This window comes from Aulostomus chinensis, chromosome 22 (assembly GCF_037954235.1).
Source record: "Aulostomus chinensis isolate RoL2024-O1b breed Wild chromosome 22, RoL_Achi_v1.0, whole genome shotgun sequence".
NCBI lineage: Eukaryota > Metazoa > Chordata > Actinopteri > Syngnathiformes > Aulostomidae > Aulostomus > Aulostomus chinensis.
In genome coordinates, this window is record NC_141341.1 from 7,605,500 (window position 1) to 7,623,331 (window position 17,832).

General features: G+C 40.8%; 3 protein-coding genes across 4 annotated transcripts; all 3 read left to right on the forward strand.

Moving 5' to 3' along the window:
- The first annotated feature begins 122 nt into the window (after positions 1 to 122).
- On the forward strand, positions 123 to 2,732 carry LOC147240568 (nuclear transport factor 2-like). 2 transcript variants are annotated; one of them, XM_086192555.1, is made up of 5 exons: positions 123 to 261; positions 1,328 to 1,446; positions 1,654 to 1,725; positions 1,813 to 1,911; positions 2,430 to 2,732. In XM_086192555.1, exons 2-5 carry the CDS (start codon positions 1,342 to 1,344, stop codon positions 2,544 to 2,546), a joined length of 393 nt encoding a protein of 130 aa, XP_086048681.1. In that variant the 5' UTR covers positions 123 to 261; positions 1,328 to 1,341; the 3' UTR covers positions 2,547 to 2,732. The 2 variants fall into 2 exon arrangements, with proteins under 2 accessions (XP_086048681.1, XP_086048682.1); XM_086192556.1 differs by having other exon boundaries at positions 133 to 239.
- A 136-nt stretch (positions 2,733 to 2,868) lies between these two features.
- rrm2b (ribonucleotide reductase M2 b) lies at positions 2,869 to 7,921 on the forward strand. The gene is made up of 9 exons (XM_086192554.1): positions 2,869 to 3,045; positions 3,599 to 3,751; positions 4,256 to 4,372; positions 4,672 to 4,805; positions 5,818 to 5,912; positions 6,012 to 6,145; positions 6,854 to 6,958; positions 7,054 to 7,167; positions 7,387 to 7,921. The coding sequence occupies exons 1-9, from the start codon at positions 2,998 to 3,000 to the stop codon at positions 7,537 to 7,539; spliced, it is 1,053 nt and encodes a 350-aa protein (XP_086048680.1). The 5' UTR covers positions 2,869 to 2,997; the 3' UTR covers positions 7,540 to 7,921.
- A 220-nt stretch (positions 7,922 to 8,141) lies between these two features.
- On the forward strand, positions 8,142 to 15,788 carry mtdha (metadherin a). The gene is made up of 11 exons (XM_086192553.1): positions 8,142 to 8,642; positions 9,275 to 9,364; positions 9,505 to 9,616; positions 9,851 to 10,018; positions 10,515 to 10,688; positions 11,580 to 11,657; positions 11,777 to 11,848; positions 12,049 to 12,176; positions 12,660 to 12,770; positions 12,879 to 12,954; positions 13,144 to 15,788. Exons 1-11 carry the CDS (start codon positions 8,295 to 8,297, stop codon positions 13,221 to 13,223), a joined length of 1,437 nt encoding a protein of 478 aa, XP_086048679.1. The 5' UTR covers positions 8,142 to 8,294; the 3' UTR covers positions 13,224 to 15,788.
- Positions 15,789 to 17,832: the final 2,044 nt, after the last annotated feature.

Sequence of the window (17,832 nt, forward strand, 5' to 3'; positions counted from 1 at the left end):
CCCCCCCACCCCCTTTATGATCCTTAAGCTGGTCACAAAGTGGCCAGGAAATGAAAGATTCCTGACAGTCTTCATTCAGGGTGTACTCCTAAACTAAATGGCTGCTCATTGGCTCGTTTGCAAGCGACGTCACGCGTTTGTCGTCACACGCAGGAAGCGGGAACCCCACCATCATCTTCGGCCCTCGAGGATTTGAATCTGTGTTACAGCTACTTTGGCTTCCCCGGCGATTGAATAAAGTAACATAAAACTGTCGAGAGGGTAAAGTACTCGTTTTGAGCTATGTACTTCTCGAGGATGGTAACTTCCCCAATGTATGGAAATTAGTGCTGCGAAGTTAAATTAGTTGTGCGGCTATGAGGAGAGCCAGCCTGTTAGCTAACGGTAGCAAAGAGCAAGTTAGCCGTTCTCTGGTATGATGGCTCTTAGTTTTGATCAATGGAAATAGTGTTTTGTTTTGTTTTCAATTGCGGCTTTTTAACACTAGTTATAGTCGCAACCCCTGAACTCTAAGATAGGCCTGCAGGAATACACTGATAGCCCTACAGAAGGCTGAATCTATAGCGTTACCCTGCCCCGTTTAAACTAAATTTAGATTAAGTTAATAGACTAGCTTAGCAGCACAAATTGAAATGTACGTGTTTTTATTTCTGCCCCCGTTCTAGTCTTTATAACGTTTTAACATTTGTGAAATGACTGCAGTGAGGTTAGCTTAGATGTTGTACATTCACCCAGGACCCAGCGGCTGGCCACTGGCAGACACACAATCACAAGTAACAATTTCCATATTGAAAATGTAATTATAATCACATAATTTTATGTCTAGCTAATGATACTGGCAAAAATGAAGCCGCATACTTATTCAATTATGAATTTACGATTGAAATCGAAACTAAGCTCCTTTGATCATCCCAGGGGGCACAGGACTGTGGAAGAACAATCGAGCACCGATTCACAGAACTCTATTCAATTATTATATTCTCTCGATGGTATCCATAATCAGTGGGGGCTAGATATTTTGAAATTGTTATTGATTTACTTATAAATCGGAATCTTATGAAGGAAATTAAAGGTACATTATAAATAAGCAGAAAAACTAAGTTGATGTTCCAGAATGCATGTCATACATGTCCCGTTCAGTACAGTATTTGTAATTAATTCGGAGCCACTGGGTCACCTTACATGAATGCCAATGAAAAGTAATAGGTGTGCTACTCAGGACACATTCAATAAGTTTTTCTGTTATTTTGATTTTAATTTAAATCTGCGAGTCACCTCAAAGTTGTTTGACCCAATTTTTTGTTTTGTTTTTTTGTCATTCAAACAGATCAAGGTTCACACATGGCTTGTGAGAAAGAAATATGGCAAAAGATTGGCGAGAGCTTCGTACAGACGTATTACGCCCAGTTTGACAATACCAACAGGATGGAACTGGGTAACTTATATGTAAGTTTGCTTAGGGTCCATGCAGCTACTGCCTGTTGTGATGCAGTTTAAATATGAATGCATCCTGTAATGACAGCATAGTTTCCTACAGACAATGTAATGACATTGACAACTGAAGTTACCATTGTAAATAGTGCATTATGAAATACAATGTGTAAATGTGTATGATGTATAGAAATAAATAAATGAACAACCGTTCCTTCTCAGTCTGATCAAGCCTGTTTGACATGGGAAGGAACACCTTATCAAGGGAGAGCAGCCATAGCTGGCAAACTTGTGGTAAGTGGTGGTTGGCATTCATGGATATTAATCCTGGTTCAAGAGCATTGTTAGATGTCAATTGTTGCTATTGTCTTCAATCCACAGAGCTTGCCTTTCAAGCAAATTAAGCACATTATCACAGAGCAAGACTTCCAGCCCACAATAGATAGTTGCATCCTCATCATGGTGTTTGGGCAGTTACAGGTAAGCTGGGTTTTTGTTGGTTTTTGTGTGCATGGTTTGTAGATACACACCCTGAGATTAATTTGTATTAATTGTGAAAAACTAGTTTGATTTTTGTTTTTTTTTTAATCTTTTGCTCTGCTGTACGGTTCTCGGTCAACTCGGCAAAATGATAGTCGTTGTTTTTAATTTGTGGTGCTGTAACTGTGTCTCTGACTAGCTGAGTGATGGCGAGATGTGGCGTGCAATGTGACCTACATTGGTGACCAGTGCAGCAGATTTGAGCAGATTTACATGTCATTCTGGTGGAACGTGTAGGTCCGCCTACCTGCTTAGAACTGCATGCACTTCCTAGGCACGTGGAACATCAGAACTTTGAACTCAGTGTATTTAAACATGGCTTCCACTTAAGTTGTGCACAGTCCTGTGAGGTCCATGCGATCCTGACTGGGTGGAACTCACCAACGCTTGAGCAGGGTTCCGTGTGCAGCACATTTTTGCCTTTGTTCTCCTTAATGTTTTTGCTTTCTCTGCAACAGGCTGATAGTGATCCACCCATGGCCTTCCATCAAGTGTTCATGCTGAGGTCCCAAAACGCTGCATGGGTTTGCACAAATGACGTGTTCCGGTTGGGGATACACAACATTCCAGTGTAGCGATCTGGATATGATGGCTCGCACACACACTCTGACCCTCAGCTCTGTGTGTGTATATACACAGTGGTGATTCCGACAATATGGACGACACAAGGAATTGTTTTCAAATTTCCCTTCAAGTTTGAAATAAATTTATTGGCTGCTAACAATGTCACATTCCTGTCAAATAAAATCATTTTCAGACTGTTTCTATTTGTGATTTTTTTTTTTAATGAGCGTATGACTAATCCTGCTAGTTAAATGAGACCTTTTTTAATTTTTAAATGTTACTATGTAGACTTTGTGGTTTGCAACGATGCAATAGCCCCGGTAACGCACTGGGGGCGCACTAGCGTTTGTTTCTGGCGTCAGTTTAAATGGCACAACCCTCACCTTGATAGAGGCACGCCGTGTGCGGTTTTATATAATACTCCGTGAGTCCGACGGTGGAGAGACAACATCCTCTCGGGAAATGGAGCTATTAAACGTAAACCGTCAGTCTGACAGACCCAAAGATTCGGTAAGGAGTCGTAACAATCATGGTGATGTAAACGAGGACATACGTAGCGGACACGGTACATTCTACGTTTTGACCGAGGGACCTGTTAGCGGGTTTAGCAGAGTTCTGTCTGCGCTTGTGTAAGTGTAGGTGACTGCGCACTTTACCGGACAGTAGCCGCAGCCTTCCACAATGTTGCTAGCTTGACTGTTACGACGGTTTTATAATTTTTATCTAACTGGATTTTTTTTTAAAAGTGTCATACCCTACATGGTGTTTGCACGTGTGAAGCTCATTTTTACTAATCGTGGTGAGTTATATAACCCCCCACTGTGTACTAATATGCCAAAAGTCCTTTGTTTTGTTGCTACAGTGTCGTTTTTTGAATGCGCAGGCGCAATAGATTCTTTTCTACTTAAAGGTACAATCCGTGTGACAGCTGTGAAGTACTAAGGCAAAACTACAGTTGCATCGCTTAAATAGGTGAAAATCCAGTGTGTCTATTGAAATAAAAAAAAAATTAGATAAATTGGGTAAAATATTCACTGGCATGTTTTGTTTTGGTTTTTTTTAGGACAAAGATCCAGATTGCAAGAACGACACAGAGGAGGATGAGGAACCTTTGCTCCGAGAGAACCCCAGGCGATTCGTCGTCTTCCCCATTCAGTATCCTGACATCTGGAAGATGTACAAGCAGGCGCAGGCCTCTTTCTGGACAGTGGAGGAGGTATGTGTTTTAATGTTAATGTTTTACTGACCCATCTAGGATTCCCACCCTCATCTGAAAAAGTGTGGTGTAGCTCTAAAGCCAATGAGCTGAGATTATGTAGATTTCATAATCAACTCCTTAATCATACACATATTGAAAGGCAAATAAAATGATTGCTACATTCTAAGGTTAAGTGAAACAGAACATGCAAGGGAAGTGCCAAAAAATTTTCCCTGGGGTAAAAGTTGTGTAATATGTTACATCAACCTAATAAGGGTTGTCATCATTTGCAAATGTGGACAAAATTGTTTTCTCACACACACACACGCACACACACACACATACAGAAGCAGAAAGGAAGAGCAATTAAAACAATACAGAGTTTGATAGGAAACACAGTGAAGAAGAAATATATTGTACTTCTATGAATTACATTTACATATTTCATCGACATACTATTTGCATTCACTAAAAGTCAAGCGATCTGTGAGGCAGCAGGTGTCTTATCGATGTGTCTTTCAGGTCGATCTATCCAAAGACTTGGTGCACTGGGACCGTTTGAAACCTGAGGAAAAACATTTCATCTCACATGTCTTAGCCTTCTTTGCTGCCAGTGATGGTATCGTGAATGAGAACCTGGTGAGAGTGCATCTGTAGAGCACACGACTTGTGTCTTGTTGAATGAATATATCCCAGGTTTTAATTTTTTTTTTTTTAAAGTTATCGTGATGTTTTGAATACTGAATTTCAGAAAAAATCACTGCAGCAGTCACTTGTAAAACTTCCTAAACATTTCTGGACTTTGTATTTCAAACAACATGCTAGCTACGTAGAAACAGGTTCCAGGCTTTTCCTGCAAAACTAATTGTCATGTCAGCTTCGACTTCATTAAACAAAAGGATGTGCCAGGGTTCATGTGCGACTGTCTCCACCAACAGGTCCAGAGGTTCTGCCAGGAGGTGCAGCTCCCTGAGGCCCGCTCCTTCTACAGCTTCCAGATCCTCATCGAAACCGTTCACTCAGAGATGTACAGCATGCTCATCAACACTTACATCCGCGACCTGAAGGAAAGGTCAGTCACTGAGAGGCTGGCTCAACCCAGTGTGTAGGAAAGGAGCATGAATCCCTGTGATACTGTAGTGTGGTTGAATATTTTGGCTATTGCCTGGAAAAAACAAAAAACAAAAACAACAACAGTTGAACTGTCAGTCATGCACCTGTTGGCAACAGGATAGGTGTTTACCACAGTGGCAATTTCAGTTACATTGCCAGCTGCACTGACAGTCAAAGAAAAAAATGTGATGGTTTTGTCTCCTGCGGGGTCTCACCAATTCTTTGAATGGGATTTCCTGCTACCTTTCACATCTGTTGAATGGAAATCTGGTGTTTTTTCCCCTTTGCGCAGGGTTTTTTTTTTGGCAGGTGTGAAACCAGCTATCACACTTTGGTTCCTTTTTTTTTTTTAAAGACGTTTGCATCCATATATGACGTTACTGCCACATCACACTTGGATTTGAACCAAATAAACCAGACCCAGATCTTGTCGATGAGGTGGTGTTGGCCTGGTTACAAACAACTGTACTATTCAGTTTTGGTACGAATGCTATCTAAAATCCAACGTAGCTGGTATGTGAACCGCAAGTTTGGGCTAAGCGGTTCCTGTAACCAGGTGTGCTTTGCACCGTTGGTTGATTAAGTAGAAACAATAGAAGAGTGATGCCGAAAAATAACGGAATGTAATGTAGCCCAGAGCACAGGACCTTCTTCCTGTATTTACACTCTCGTTTAAGTCGGCGTTTTCACGGTACGTAGTGGCACTTGGATTTTTCTCAGTGTGAACACAAAATAATTCAGACCACAGCAAACCAATTATGAGTGTGAAAGGCCATTACATGAAGCAAGTGCTGCACTCATTTTATCCTCTACCCCTTCAAGTTCGTGCTTTAAAATTGCTCTTAATTTAGATTTATCTATTTTCTCCGTCCAGCGTCTTCATTCATTGTTATGCTACACGTGTATAGCTTCTAATCCTCATAAACTCAGACATCTTAAAGGCTAAGTAATCAATTCTTTATGTATTTCAGGGACTATTTATTTAACGCCATTCAGACGATGCCTTGTGTGAGACGAAAAGCAGACTGGGCCCTCCAGTGGATAAATGACAGCCAATCCACATTTGGTGAGACAAAACATCATTTATTAAATCACCTATCATGACCTAGAGGAGCTTTTTGGTCATCTGGAGTCAAGAGTGAGGAATGTTTTTTTTTGTCCACAGGGGAGCGACTTGTGGCTTTTGCTGCAGTGGAGGGCATCTTCTTCTCTGGCTCGTTCGCTGCAATTTATTGGCTGAAGAAAAGAGGCCTCATGCCTGGCCTCACCTATTCTAACGAACTAATCAGCCGGGATGAGGTGAGGAGTTTTTCTTTCAGATGGGGGACTTCTGGTGTCAGAGACGATCCGTACACTCAGTCGAGTGGTAAACACAGCAGGCGTTACAGAAGCAGTTTGATTACATAAAAGGCCTTATCTGACCATGTGATCAACAGTGAAAAAAAGAATTCCTGGATCAGGATTCACACCACAGTTTGACTTCTTTGACCCACCCCTCCTTTAATCTTAATGAAAACCATCCAGGTAATATCCAGGGGTTCTGAAGCGATATAGAGATGTTGCTCCTTTCTCATGTACAGGACACTGAGGGAAATTTTTCTGTTGTGTTTTGTTTTCTTTCTTTTTTTTTAATCTCGGATGATTTTGTTTACCACGCCTGCACCGTGGTGTGGCCATGCCAGTTTTTCCTGTCCTCTAAGGTCACATAACAAAGTCTTAGCCACCAGTGCTGGTAATGACTGTATTATTCACGCTGTCATGAATCGAACAACCTGTTTGGCTCAAAATAGTATCATAATACAAAAAAAACCTTATTATTAATTCATCTTTGGTTTATTTATTAGTAGTAAATAGGATTTGCAAATGTATCGTGTCATGTGGTGAAATGATGAAATAAGTAAATATTTAAAATAAAATATGGCTATCTGCAAAATAATGGAGTGTCGGCGGATTGGGGAATACTGTTCTTTTGATTTTTTTTCACATTCGAGTTAATGTGTCTCCAAGGGTCTGCACTGTAACTTCGCCTGCCTGCTGTACAGCTACCTGGTGAACAAGCCATCACATGACCGGGCGAAGGACATCATCACCAAGGCTGTTAGCATTGAGCAGGTGACGCAGTGTTTCTCTCTGTCTATTAACTGTCTGCTTTTAAGACTATAATCTTGGAATGAACCTGTAAGTAAACATCCTGTTTGCTGATGCAGGAGTTTTTGACAGAGGCCTTGCCCGTGGATCTCATCGGGATCAACTGCTGTCTGATGAAGCAGTACATCGAGTTTGTGGCCGACCGGCTTCTGGCTGATCTCGGACTGGCAAAGGTAACGCGATTTAAATTCATGAGAAAAATAACAGAAGCCAAATAGTCTTTAATAGCTGTCATATTTTAATAAAAGAGCCTCAGAGCTTGCAAACATGACTATAAAGACTGCATTGTTACGTAAAATTTTCATAAATTTAATTTAAAAAAATGTTTTAATAAATTTTAAATAGATGTTACATTTTGATGTACATTATCTTCTTTTCCTCCATAACTGAAGGTTTACCAATCTGAGAATCCATTTGACTTCATGGAGTCCATTTCACTTGAGGGGAAAACCAATTTCTTCGAGAAACGCGTCGCGGAGTACCAGAGATTTGGCGTCATGTCGAACGTGATGGACTGTGAATTCACTCTCGATGCAGATTTCTGATATAAGGATGCTACTGTTACATCTTTGTTACACCTGTCATATGTATTTAATTAGTTCCCCGAGTTGCTTACATTAACAAACAGGAAGGGAGAGAGGAGGAGGGAAGCGCATCAGTAATGGAGAGATGCTGACCAAGATGGACGTAAAAGGTTGAATAAAAGTAGCCTCAGTGGAGGCATGGTCTATTAAGTTACTCACATTAAGACGTGGCAGTCTTCAGGGTACCTTCTTAGTGGTAACTTAATCAACCGTTCTTGCATCTTGGCAACATGTTTGCCACTATCTCCTGTCAAGTTTACAAAAAAACACCAAAACTCTTTTATATATTTATTACTATGATTAAAAATATCCAAGTAAAAAATACACATTTTGGTTGATGGATGAAAGTTACATAGTTCTATTAAAAATGTTTTTACTTGTGTTCATGTGTAATGCAAAATTAAAAAAATTTATATGTTTTTCTTTTGGAAAGAGAAAACTGAGTGATTAAGTCATTTGCAGTAGTTTTGCAGTTTTAGCAAAGCTGACAACGGTAATTCCAAAAGCGGCGTCAAAGATGAGGTCACCAAAGCGACACATCATTTAGCCACTGCCAGATTTTCACTTCTGATTTATGCCAGTGACTTCAAACCCAGCCAAATCAAGATGTCGCGTACATGACGGATTGTAGATTATTAGATTGCCACTCCTCCGCCAGCATACGGCGACTGGGATGATGATAGCTACAGCAGGCTAGTTTATCGAGGTTTGTAAAGATGGCTGGGGACTGGCAAGGCTTTGCGCTGGAGAAAGCCGAACTGCTTTCCAGCCGTTTGAAGGATCTCCTGTCTTCCGGACAAGCATATGTAAGGGCCCAGTTCGGTATGGATTTAGGTCTGAAGCCCGAACTATATCCAACGTGGGTAATGCTGACGACGGCCGCCGCCGGTTTGCTTCTCCTGCTCTCTCTGTCCTGGGCCGCCGTCTATGGCGGACTGAACGTCGGGAAAAAGCGGGGATCCGTCGTCAACCAAGGCAGTAGTGAGCTCGGCAAGGCCCACCTTACCAAAACTGCCAAACCAGAAGAGCAGAAGAAGAGGAACAAAAAGAAAACTCCTGAAAAGGTGGAGGGTCTTCTTCACTCAGTTAGTTTAGCTAAGTTCTCTCCATTGTTTTACCAATGAGCGTGAATATTTGACGCCAGTTAGCCCACTGAGTTATCATTATGGAAAATTATTAAACAACCATTAGCATGATACTCTACTCTGTTTTAAACAATAAAATGGACAAACCTGTGACCCACTTTCAAAAAGACAAAGGTAAATAATTTATCCCAAGCTAGCAAACGCGTCATGAGGCTGTGTTTAGAAAATGATGCCTGCAGTACCGTTATAGCCAGTGAAAGGCTGCTAACGAGGCTAACGCTAGCAGTTCAATCTTCAGTAAATCCAGTCAAATACGGATAGATAAATGTGAATAGCTGGGATTTACCGTTGATATCGTTTGAAGTACACACTTTAGCAGGGGATGCTAACTGCTGCTATCCTATATTGTATCTAAGACACAAATTTAGGACCATTCAGTTTGTAGTCTATCACCAAATAGGTTTATATGACTATTAAACGCACTGTGTTCATGAATGGGGTTCATGATGCCTCAGGGGTTGTGCGTCAGCAACACGATTAATTGTAAAAGATAAGTTGACAAGACTTCACCATGTGTTCCTGAGTTCTTTTATTTTCTGGTGCTCTCACAGAAGACTCAGTCTAACGGACAGCCAGTGGCTGTGGCTCAGGATGAAGTTGACGTGGTTCCCAAGCTGTCCCTTCACACTAAACCTGAGACGGTATAAATGCACTTGTCAACCTAAAATGCTTTTTTTTTTTTTTTTTTTAAATTTTCAGGAGTCCATTATTATTCTATTTCTTAAAAAAAAAAAAAAACAATCTTCTGTTGTACCTTTTCTTATAACCTCTATAAACACAGGTGCCAGATGTGCAGGCTCCTGTTCAGGTGAAAAAGGACAAAAAGAAAGCCAAGACAAACATGAAACCAGTCCAGTATGTGACCACAATTGACAGGAAGGAACCTGATGACGGTAAGAAGCAACTGCTTTCACTTTCATAATAAGTAAATTTTCAAACTGACGTACAGACACACATCCCACTCAGTTTCCAACTGTTAAATTTATTTAAGCCAATCCAGTTTTTTGTTAACCATACACGACTGACCTGTTATTGTCTGTGTCTAAAAAGTAAACACATTTCATTCTTAATCAGCCATGTAAGGTCAAGTCACCTGATCATTTTAAATTGTTTTTGGGGGTCATCAGGTGCTTGGGAGACCAAAGTCAGTAATCGAGAAAAGAGGCAGCAGCGTAGGAAGGACAAGGGTTCTGAGACGTCTGGTAGCCCAGGAGGAGAGGAGCCCAGCAAGACCCATGTGGACTCTACCATGGCCACAGCACCCACCAACATGAAGAAGAACAGAGGGAGTCATGGTACTGAACTAGCAATGATAGACTGTCACACCAGCTAAAGGTCTAGGAAGTCTTGTTTCAGCCCATCAGTTAAAGAAGGGTATCTATCTATTTACCTGGCTCTGAGGAGGGTGGAAAATAAACAAATTCCCCCAAAAGTTGGTGTGTAGCACAGGGCTGACATAAATGTGATATCAGTGTTTTTTTTACTCTCTTTTTGAGTCTCTACAGTAAAGAACAACTGGTAAAGGGGAAGCAGGCACAGACAGAGCTAAACCTGTACTTCTCGATGTTGTGAGATTGTAGAATCTCTTGAAACGTTCTTTTTCCCCTCAGATGCTTCCTCATTTTCTTATTCCATCTAGTGTCAAAAGCAGTTTAAGTTAGGCCAGTGTAGTGTCAGGAAATATTACTAGGCAACATTTGCATGTCTGTTAGTTACCTGCTCTTCCAACTAAGATTACCACAGTTGGTCACCTGACTCTCTCCTCTCAACGTGTCACTGTCCACATCCCAGCCTCATCCAGCCGGAGAGATGAGCCTTCCGTCAACGGTGGAGGCTGGACTGACTTTTCCTTGAAGATTCCAGGTCAGATGGGTTCGATGGAGGGGACTAAGTGGGGTGCTGTCCCCTCTGCTCCACATTACAGGACCCAACCTGAACCCCAGTCCTGGACACAAGAGAGTCAAGGTAACACCAAGACTCAGGTTTAGGTTTGTTTGTTTTTTTAATTTAATTTTTTTTTATTCCGTCATCAAAGAAAGTTGTAATAACAATAAAATAATGCTGTTTGGCTAAAAAAATTAAGAATATGAAAATATATCTGTGTTCAACGGAGACATCTGTTGAGCAGAAATTGTATTGCAAGTACAATGAAAAAAGAATTCCGTTGGGGAGTCCAACTGAAATTAAATTGCATTTGCTGTCCATTTTGGCACGCGTGTGTCATCGCTCGGCTGGTGTTCCACTTGCAGAAAAGCAACCCAAACTGAAAGGGAGATATTTATGTTTCAGATAATCTGGTTTTGATGAATCCATCTTTCTTTCTTTTTACTGGATCCATCCACACAGCCGGAGACCTTATTTCGGTGCAGCAGATTACTTGAGCAAAGCAATAACGTTCCGTCGTTGGCAGATCAGACGAGCAATAAAGCAGCCGCAACACACCAACAACCACCTAAATTGTTGTTAGCTTTCCTGCTAATGTCTCCTTATCTAACAAACATCAACACACAGCTCGTCCTGCACCTCAGCAACCAGACAAACAGTCACTGCAAAAGTGCATTGCAAATACCTTTTATTGCTGGTTGTTATCTATTTGGATGATCAACAGAAAGCAGAACACAGTCGAGCTCTCACATGAAGGCACTGAAATAAAGCACAATGGAAAATAAGAGTGTAATTTCTCTGAAAAGAAAATTAAGGTTTCGAATGCACCGATTTGGTTTATGCTCATTGAAGGTGTTATAATTCATGTTTGTTGTCTCTTGTCAGCGCTGTGTAAACTCTGGGAAATCTCGAAAACCCTTTTGTTGTTATGGAGTCTGAGTTTATCTGTGTCTCTCTGTGTGTTTTCACCAGCCTGGAACGCCATCGACAGCCGGATGAAGGCCGACCTCAACCAGGTCTCATTCTCCATGCTCGGACTCAACACCACAGGTTGGAGCTGTGATTAACTAGCAGCTTTATTATCCAGTCACAGCATAACATTCTGACTCTGTAAACAAACAGCCTTACTCCTCTTATTGTGTAACCCCCCCCCCCCCCCCCCCCCCCAGGAACAATATCAAAGTCAATTGAGCTGCAGTGGGCGAGTCACCCTAATGTTGACGATGAATGGTCTGGAATTAGTGAGTATTTCACAAACTCCTTTAATAACTAGGGCAGGATTTTCTCTGTGTAATCCATCATTTTATAAAACAAAACACACCCTTTATGGTTTGAGCATAGCGGTGAGGAAGCATAAATTCCACCATGGGAGATGCACCATGGAATTTGTCCTCCTCTGTGTAACTTTGTCATCTAACATGCATCCATGTTACTTTTTAAGATGGCGTAGCAGCAACAGACCCCAGCTCTGACTGGAATGCCCCGGTAGAACACTGGGGAAACTATGAGGAGCCGCCTGTGACGATGGCACCGGCACCTCTGCTGAAGCAACAGCCCTTTCCCAACAAGGTCTGACTGCCACTCTGATTATTTATTAAGCAGTGAAAGAACAAATGTAGCCAAAATATTAGAGAAGAGCAGCTAAATGCTTTGGTACTCATATCTTCTAGTGTCCATTCTCCCATGGGTAAATATTCTCCCTTATTCGGGTAATGTGGCCACAGAATGGTGGTCTGCCCGGTGGCTGGAATGCTTTACAAACTCTACAAATCTAATGAACAGTTCTAAGGTCTGTCTGAAAGTCTGTCATGTTGTAGTCTGAAGACTGTCTGCTGACTTCATGCCATCAGCTCCATCTCATATAAACACTCTAGCTAATCTGGTCCATATCCAGCTGTGTTTGGCTGGGACAAAATTCCCACACAATACAGCTGGAATGTATGACCTGCTGATTCAGGTATCAGGGACGATTGATGCTTCAGTAGGTGTTTCCCAGCACAGCCTTAGTCTTCCCAATGTTCCAGTGATTTGACTGCCGTTTTGTTAGCGCAGGTATTAGCGGATGAGAAGGACACAGAGGATCCAACTGGTGGAGCAGCCAAATCTAAGAAGAAGAGAAAAAAGAAGAAGAAATCTGAAGAGGAGGCTACACCTGAGGCTCAGGTTGAAGAAAAAAAAGAAAAAAAACCATCAATGCCTTTTGCAACAGTGAAAAATATTTGTGTTTGTTCATTTTCATATTAATCAGTCGTTCCATTTGCTTGGTTTTAGATGGTCTACACCGTACCTGACCAGGTTCCTGTACCAGCCTCCAGAAAACAGAATCTCAGCATATCCTCCTCTCAGAGTAGGTTTCAACTGTCCTGATGCCTCACTCACGTAAAAAAAAAATTTAAAAGCTTAATATCTGTTTATCCGTTAATCTCATTTGCATTTCTTGTCGTCATACAGTGTTATTTCCATCTTTATGCATTAGAGGATAAAACAGATATCAGCTCCGTCTTCTTCCTTACTCGTTCTGTCCCTCTCTTCGCAGAGAGAAGAGAAGACAAGTCTGAGCAGATCGCCGAGCCCCCCAAGGCCTCCCAGAAGAAAAAGCTCCGAAGGGAGACATGAAGTCACATCGCAGGTCCATACAAACCTTATGCAAATGATTGTTAAATATGTCTCATGCAATAATTACCAGGTACAGAGATACATTTACTCCTTAAACCAGAAGAAAACAAGCAGTGGTTGTCACTTGCTTGGCTAAATAAAGTGATGAAATGTGGTCCTATGGACTTTCAAATCTTACCTAATTTGCACTATTTTACTACACTGCAAACAAAGTAACGTTCCAGCAGTTGTGGAACTTGTAGTGGAGGTACAGGTTTATGTTCTCGTCCTTTATGGCATCAGTGTTTTGTTTTGTTTTTTTTCCTCCAAGAGTTTATGTTTATCATTGACCCAAAAATACAAAACGGGTTTCCTTTTGTTGTTAGTAGATTTAATTTTGAAGAAATTTTTGCTCCCCAAAGGTTGCACTTGGCTTTGTTTGCAATGCTTGCCTCCCTTTAATAGATTACATGAAGGTGTGGGAGTGAGCTCCGTGTACTGGTCTTGGATTGGTTTGAAGGGTTTTTGCAGTTTATCTTAATAGAATGTTCACATCTTGTACACTGAAAGGATCGCTGTAATCGTTACCTCTGCACTGGCCACAAAGTCTTGCCCTCATCAGGCAGGTTAGGCTAAATTTGAGTTCGAAATGAATTCACTGCATTAATTTACGATTGTAGTCGGGAGAGCCAGAAATCGCCTCGACAATTACTGCATTCCGATTTCTGAATAGAGGTCAGATTTATTTTATGTAATGTTCTTTTTCTCCTAATTTTGGAATTTCCTCTTACCCCCCCCACCCCCCAACTGTCCTTGTACGGTGTCTGAATCTGCAGTTTTAGCCAACGCTATGTTGCATCAACATTTGACAACATTTCAAATGAACTTCACAGACAAACAAGTAATCTCTACATTTAAAAAAAAAGAAGAAAAAAAAGATTGTTGTCCTCTTGAAAGCTTTCTACATAGTGAAGAAGTAAGAGTAAGAGTCTGTCAGTTAAGATTTAAAATAACTGAGTTTTACATTTCCTGCGCTGTTGCAATTTTCATTCCATCAAAAATCATCGTAGGTTGTTGATTATTTTCCAGGACAAAACACCAGCAATAATCCACTTAATCTGATTGCATCAAATTAGTGTGTTCTGAAATTAAAATTCCAGTTTTGCACAGCACAAGGATATGTTTTGGCCTCTTCACCAGGTCAGGCCATAGTTTGTGGGGATAAGAGGAATCGTCACAGTGAGAGAGTATGAAATGGATGCTCTATTAGATAAACAAGGGGGGGTGATCATGATTTTTTTTTCAGTAATATTCCAAGAAATCCAGTTACATAGTTGACAGAGTTTCACATTTTTATGGTTTCAAACATTCATGATTTTGCCAAAATATTGCTGCGCACTTGATTTATATTATATTGGGGGTTTTTTGTGTGGTTGTTTTTGAGATAATCTGACTTTGGATCGACACTGGATGAATCGTGTGCAGAGAGCGCAGTGATTGATTTAAACCACCAGGTGGCACTGTAATGTAAGGGAAAAAAATGGAGCAGTGGGATTATCCCATGATGCAGTAGCACTATTCTCCCTCTATTAATATCTTAATCTTTATCTGATTGAACCGTGCATTGTTTTCTCCAGACATTTACGGTCTTTTCTGCACTCTGATTTGTTTGATATTAATTTTTTTTGTTCGTTTTAGCGCTTCCTCAGTTTCTGTGCTAGAAAAAGCCATGCCATATGTATAGATTGTAAGGGCTTTTTCCATTTCTGTGATTGCACTGTGCAAAAGGCTGTATCCAGTTCCTTTTGATGTCAACAAATTGTTTTAACTACCTTGTGTTGCTGAATGTGAGCTGTATAACAAACGTCCGGGATAAAAACGAGAATGAAGGCGGTGTAGGTAGAGCTATGACGTGGCGTTGCTTTAATGCCACAGCAAAGTTGGTTTGAAACTACACATATACACAGTCTATATTACAGGAATTTAATTCCTTTGCCTTAACCTGTAGTTGTATATAAAGTGCATTGGCAGCCTTTTTTATAGTTTCCATCCAATTGTAAATTTTGATGTCTGAATTAATTTCATCTTGCATGACTTTGATAATAATAGTACTTGTGTACATGAACTTAAATGAATGAACTCTTGCTTTAACTGTTAGTGCTCGGTCCTGGAGCAGCACTTGGTGTGTACATATACTGTTAAGAGCTTTTTTTAATGCTGTTCTTTTTTTTTCTTCTTTTTTTTTCTGTGGAAATCTCCAATTCAGTGAGAGTTACTGAGACTTTTGGCAAGCTTTCTGGCAAGTGCATTCAAAGAGCCTGAGTGCATCTTGATGATCAGATGGTGGTGGTACATAGTTGTTAGTAGACCTGATAGATCAGAACAGAACAAGTGTTGCTGTGACAGGCAGCAGATGCCTTTCTTGTTTTAGTTTCTACTGATGATTTAAGATGATCCAATCAATGTATTTATATACTTGTCTCTAGAAGAAAAAAAAAACGGTTTTGTGAAATGATTTTCTTTATTGAGGAGATAAAAATGATATTTCTATGTTGAAAATTAATAAATGAGTTGCTTGATATTACACTTGGAAGTCTGTTTTTAACCTCTAATTGAACTTGTTTTTAGGTTTGGTTGTTACAGGTCACTTGTACTTGTTGCCACGCTGGCTAAGAAAAAATGTTTTTAAATGTAAATTAAAGATGACTTTAAGCCTCTTTATTTAATTGTGGACAAACTGATTATAATTATTATTTGAAGTCCAGATAATCTAATCGAGGAGTATTTATCCAGCAGAATTCCACACAGGCAACAAAAAGCTGCAGTAAAACTAATCCCCTAACTGGTTTTAATTCATTGCGGATTCAGTATGTTGGACGATGGAAAACTGTGTCAGCAGCCGTCGAGCCCGTGACCAGCCCTGGTTACAGTGACCCTCCTGAGGCCAAACCGCCGCCCCAGTCAATGTGGCGAGGCAGTCGCGTGGCACGCTTACAGAGCCTGACCTCCTTCGCCTCATCTCCCTCCATCCCTTATCTCTCAGTTCATTTAGGATTTACCAATGTTTAATCTCTCGCAATCTCTGGCTCACTGTCCATTCACCTTCCCTCCAGAGAGAGAGAGAGAGAGAGAGCGCATGTTTCGTTGTTCTACAGTTCTCTTGTTTGTGCGTATGAAGGCAGATGTATTCACAGTGAAGGTCACTTTCTAAAGAATGGGACTGCAAGTGCCTGAAGTCCTGGCTGTTCAAAACAGTAACAAAAAAAGTTTAACTCCCTTTGTGTGACACCCACAGGCTTCACATTGCAGAGATGAAGAATCAAAGTCTCCAAACTAACAGACGCGCTCACCCAGGCACGCATCTCGGGATTTATTTTTCTCCAGAGATCAGGGGGGGGAAAAGGGATTTTAAGATTTGTATTTCTGGTCATTACAGTATGTCAGTGCCCACCCTGTGTAATAAGGTTGTCACTGTGAAGGAGAAATGGAAAGTTTTGAGGACGAGCAACGCTTGTTGAAAAGACGTGGATGTTCATGTTGAGATTTTTCTCTGAAGATTGCGTTCCAGTATTTAAGGAGGATGCAGTCTGGTCAGTATTAAGTCGTGGCTGGAGAAGAAAATCCCCCATCTGTCAGGGTTAGGGTCAGGATGTTCACCCAGAGAAAGAGAGAGAGAGCCACACGTAAATGAGATGATGACACTGCGAGTCGTCTGTCTTGGTTTTGAGGCTTAATCTTGATTCTAACTGAGCACCCCGCTGCATTTTAGGAGGCTGAATTTTGCGGCGTGAAATGGTTTTAATTGCTTGGCCCCTGCTGGCCCCCGGGTCTCCCTCATCTCTCTGTCCTGTGTGTTTACATGTTGGATGGGAAAAACAAAGCCCCAAGATAAAATGAAGCCAAAAATGATTGTAGGTTGACTCCATAACATGTTCGAATGGCAGCCGCTCAATAAATGTGGAAGGAAAATGTAAAGATATGTACAGTATGTCTGAAGAAATAAATAGAGCAAGGATGCAAAAGGGAAATAACGAATTAAAAAAATACATAAAAAGTAAAAGTGGTGAAATGGGGGAATTTATCTGCAAATAGGAAATTTAACAAAAAAGATTAAAACAAAAAAAAATCAGGATGGCAAAGTAACTGATTCATTTATTCACACTTTTACCTAATTCTGTTTGAACTGAAATATTTTAAATGCCTGTCATGACCAAAATCGAATTCATAAGAAAACATGTAATCAGATTGAATATTTAACCGACTGACAGCACTGCCAGATTTTCAATACATCTTTGATGCATTTGATAGAATATTCCTCTATCTGAAGGGAATTGTGGCAGTTTTGACCCTCCATAAAAGTGAATCACATTGCAACAAACCACCTGCCGAGGTACACCAGCTGGTAACAGGTATTCTGCTGTGACCCGGATTGTGGCATTTGCATCTGCTTTATTTTGAAACCTTTATAATTACACCTGCACGAATCATATTTAGTGTGGGATTATTTAACTTGAGAACACTGGAAAACAAAGCGAAAGCGCCAGTTTACGTTCTGCATTCGTTCGTGACACAAATTAAAACTTAAATCAGAGAAGAGGCGTCGCGTCAGACTTCAACATTTGGACTGATT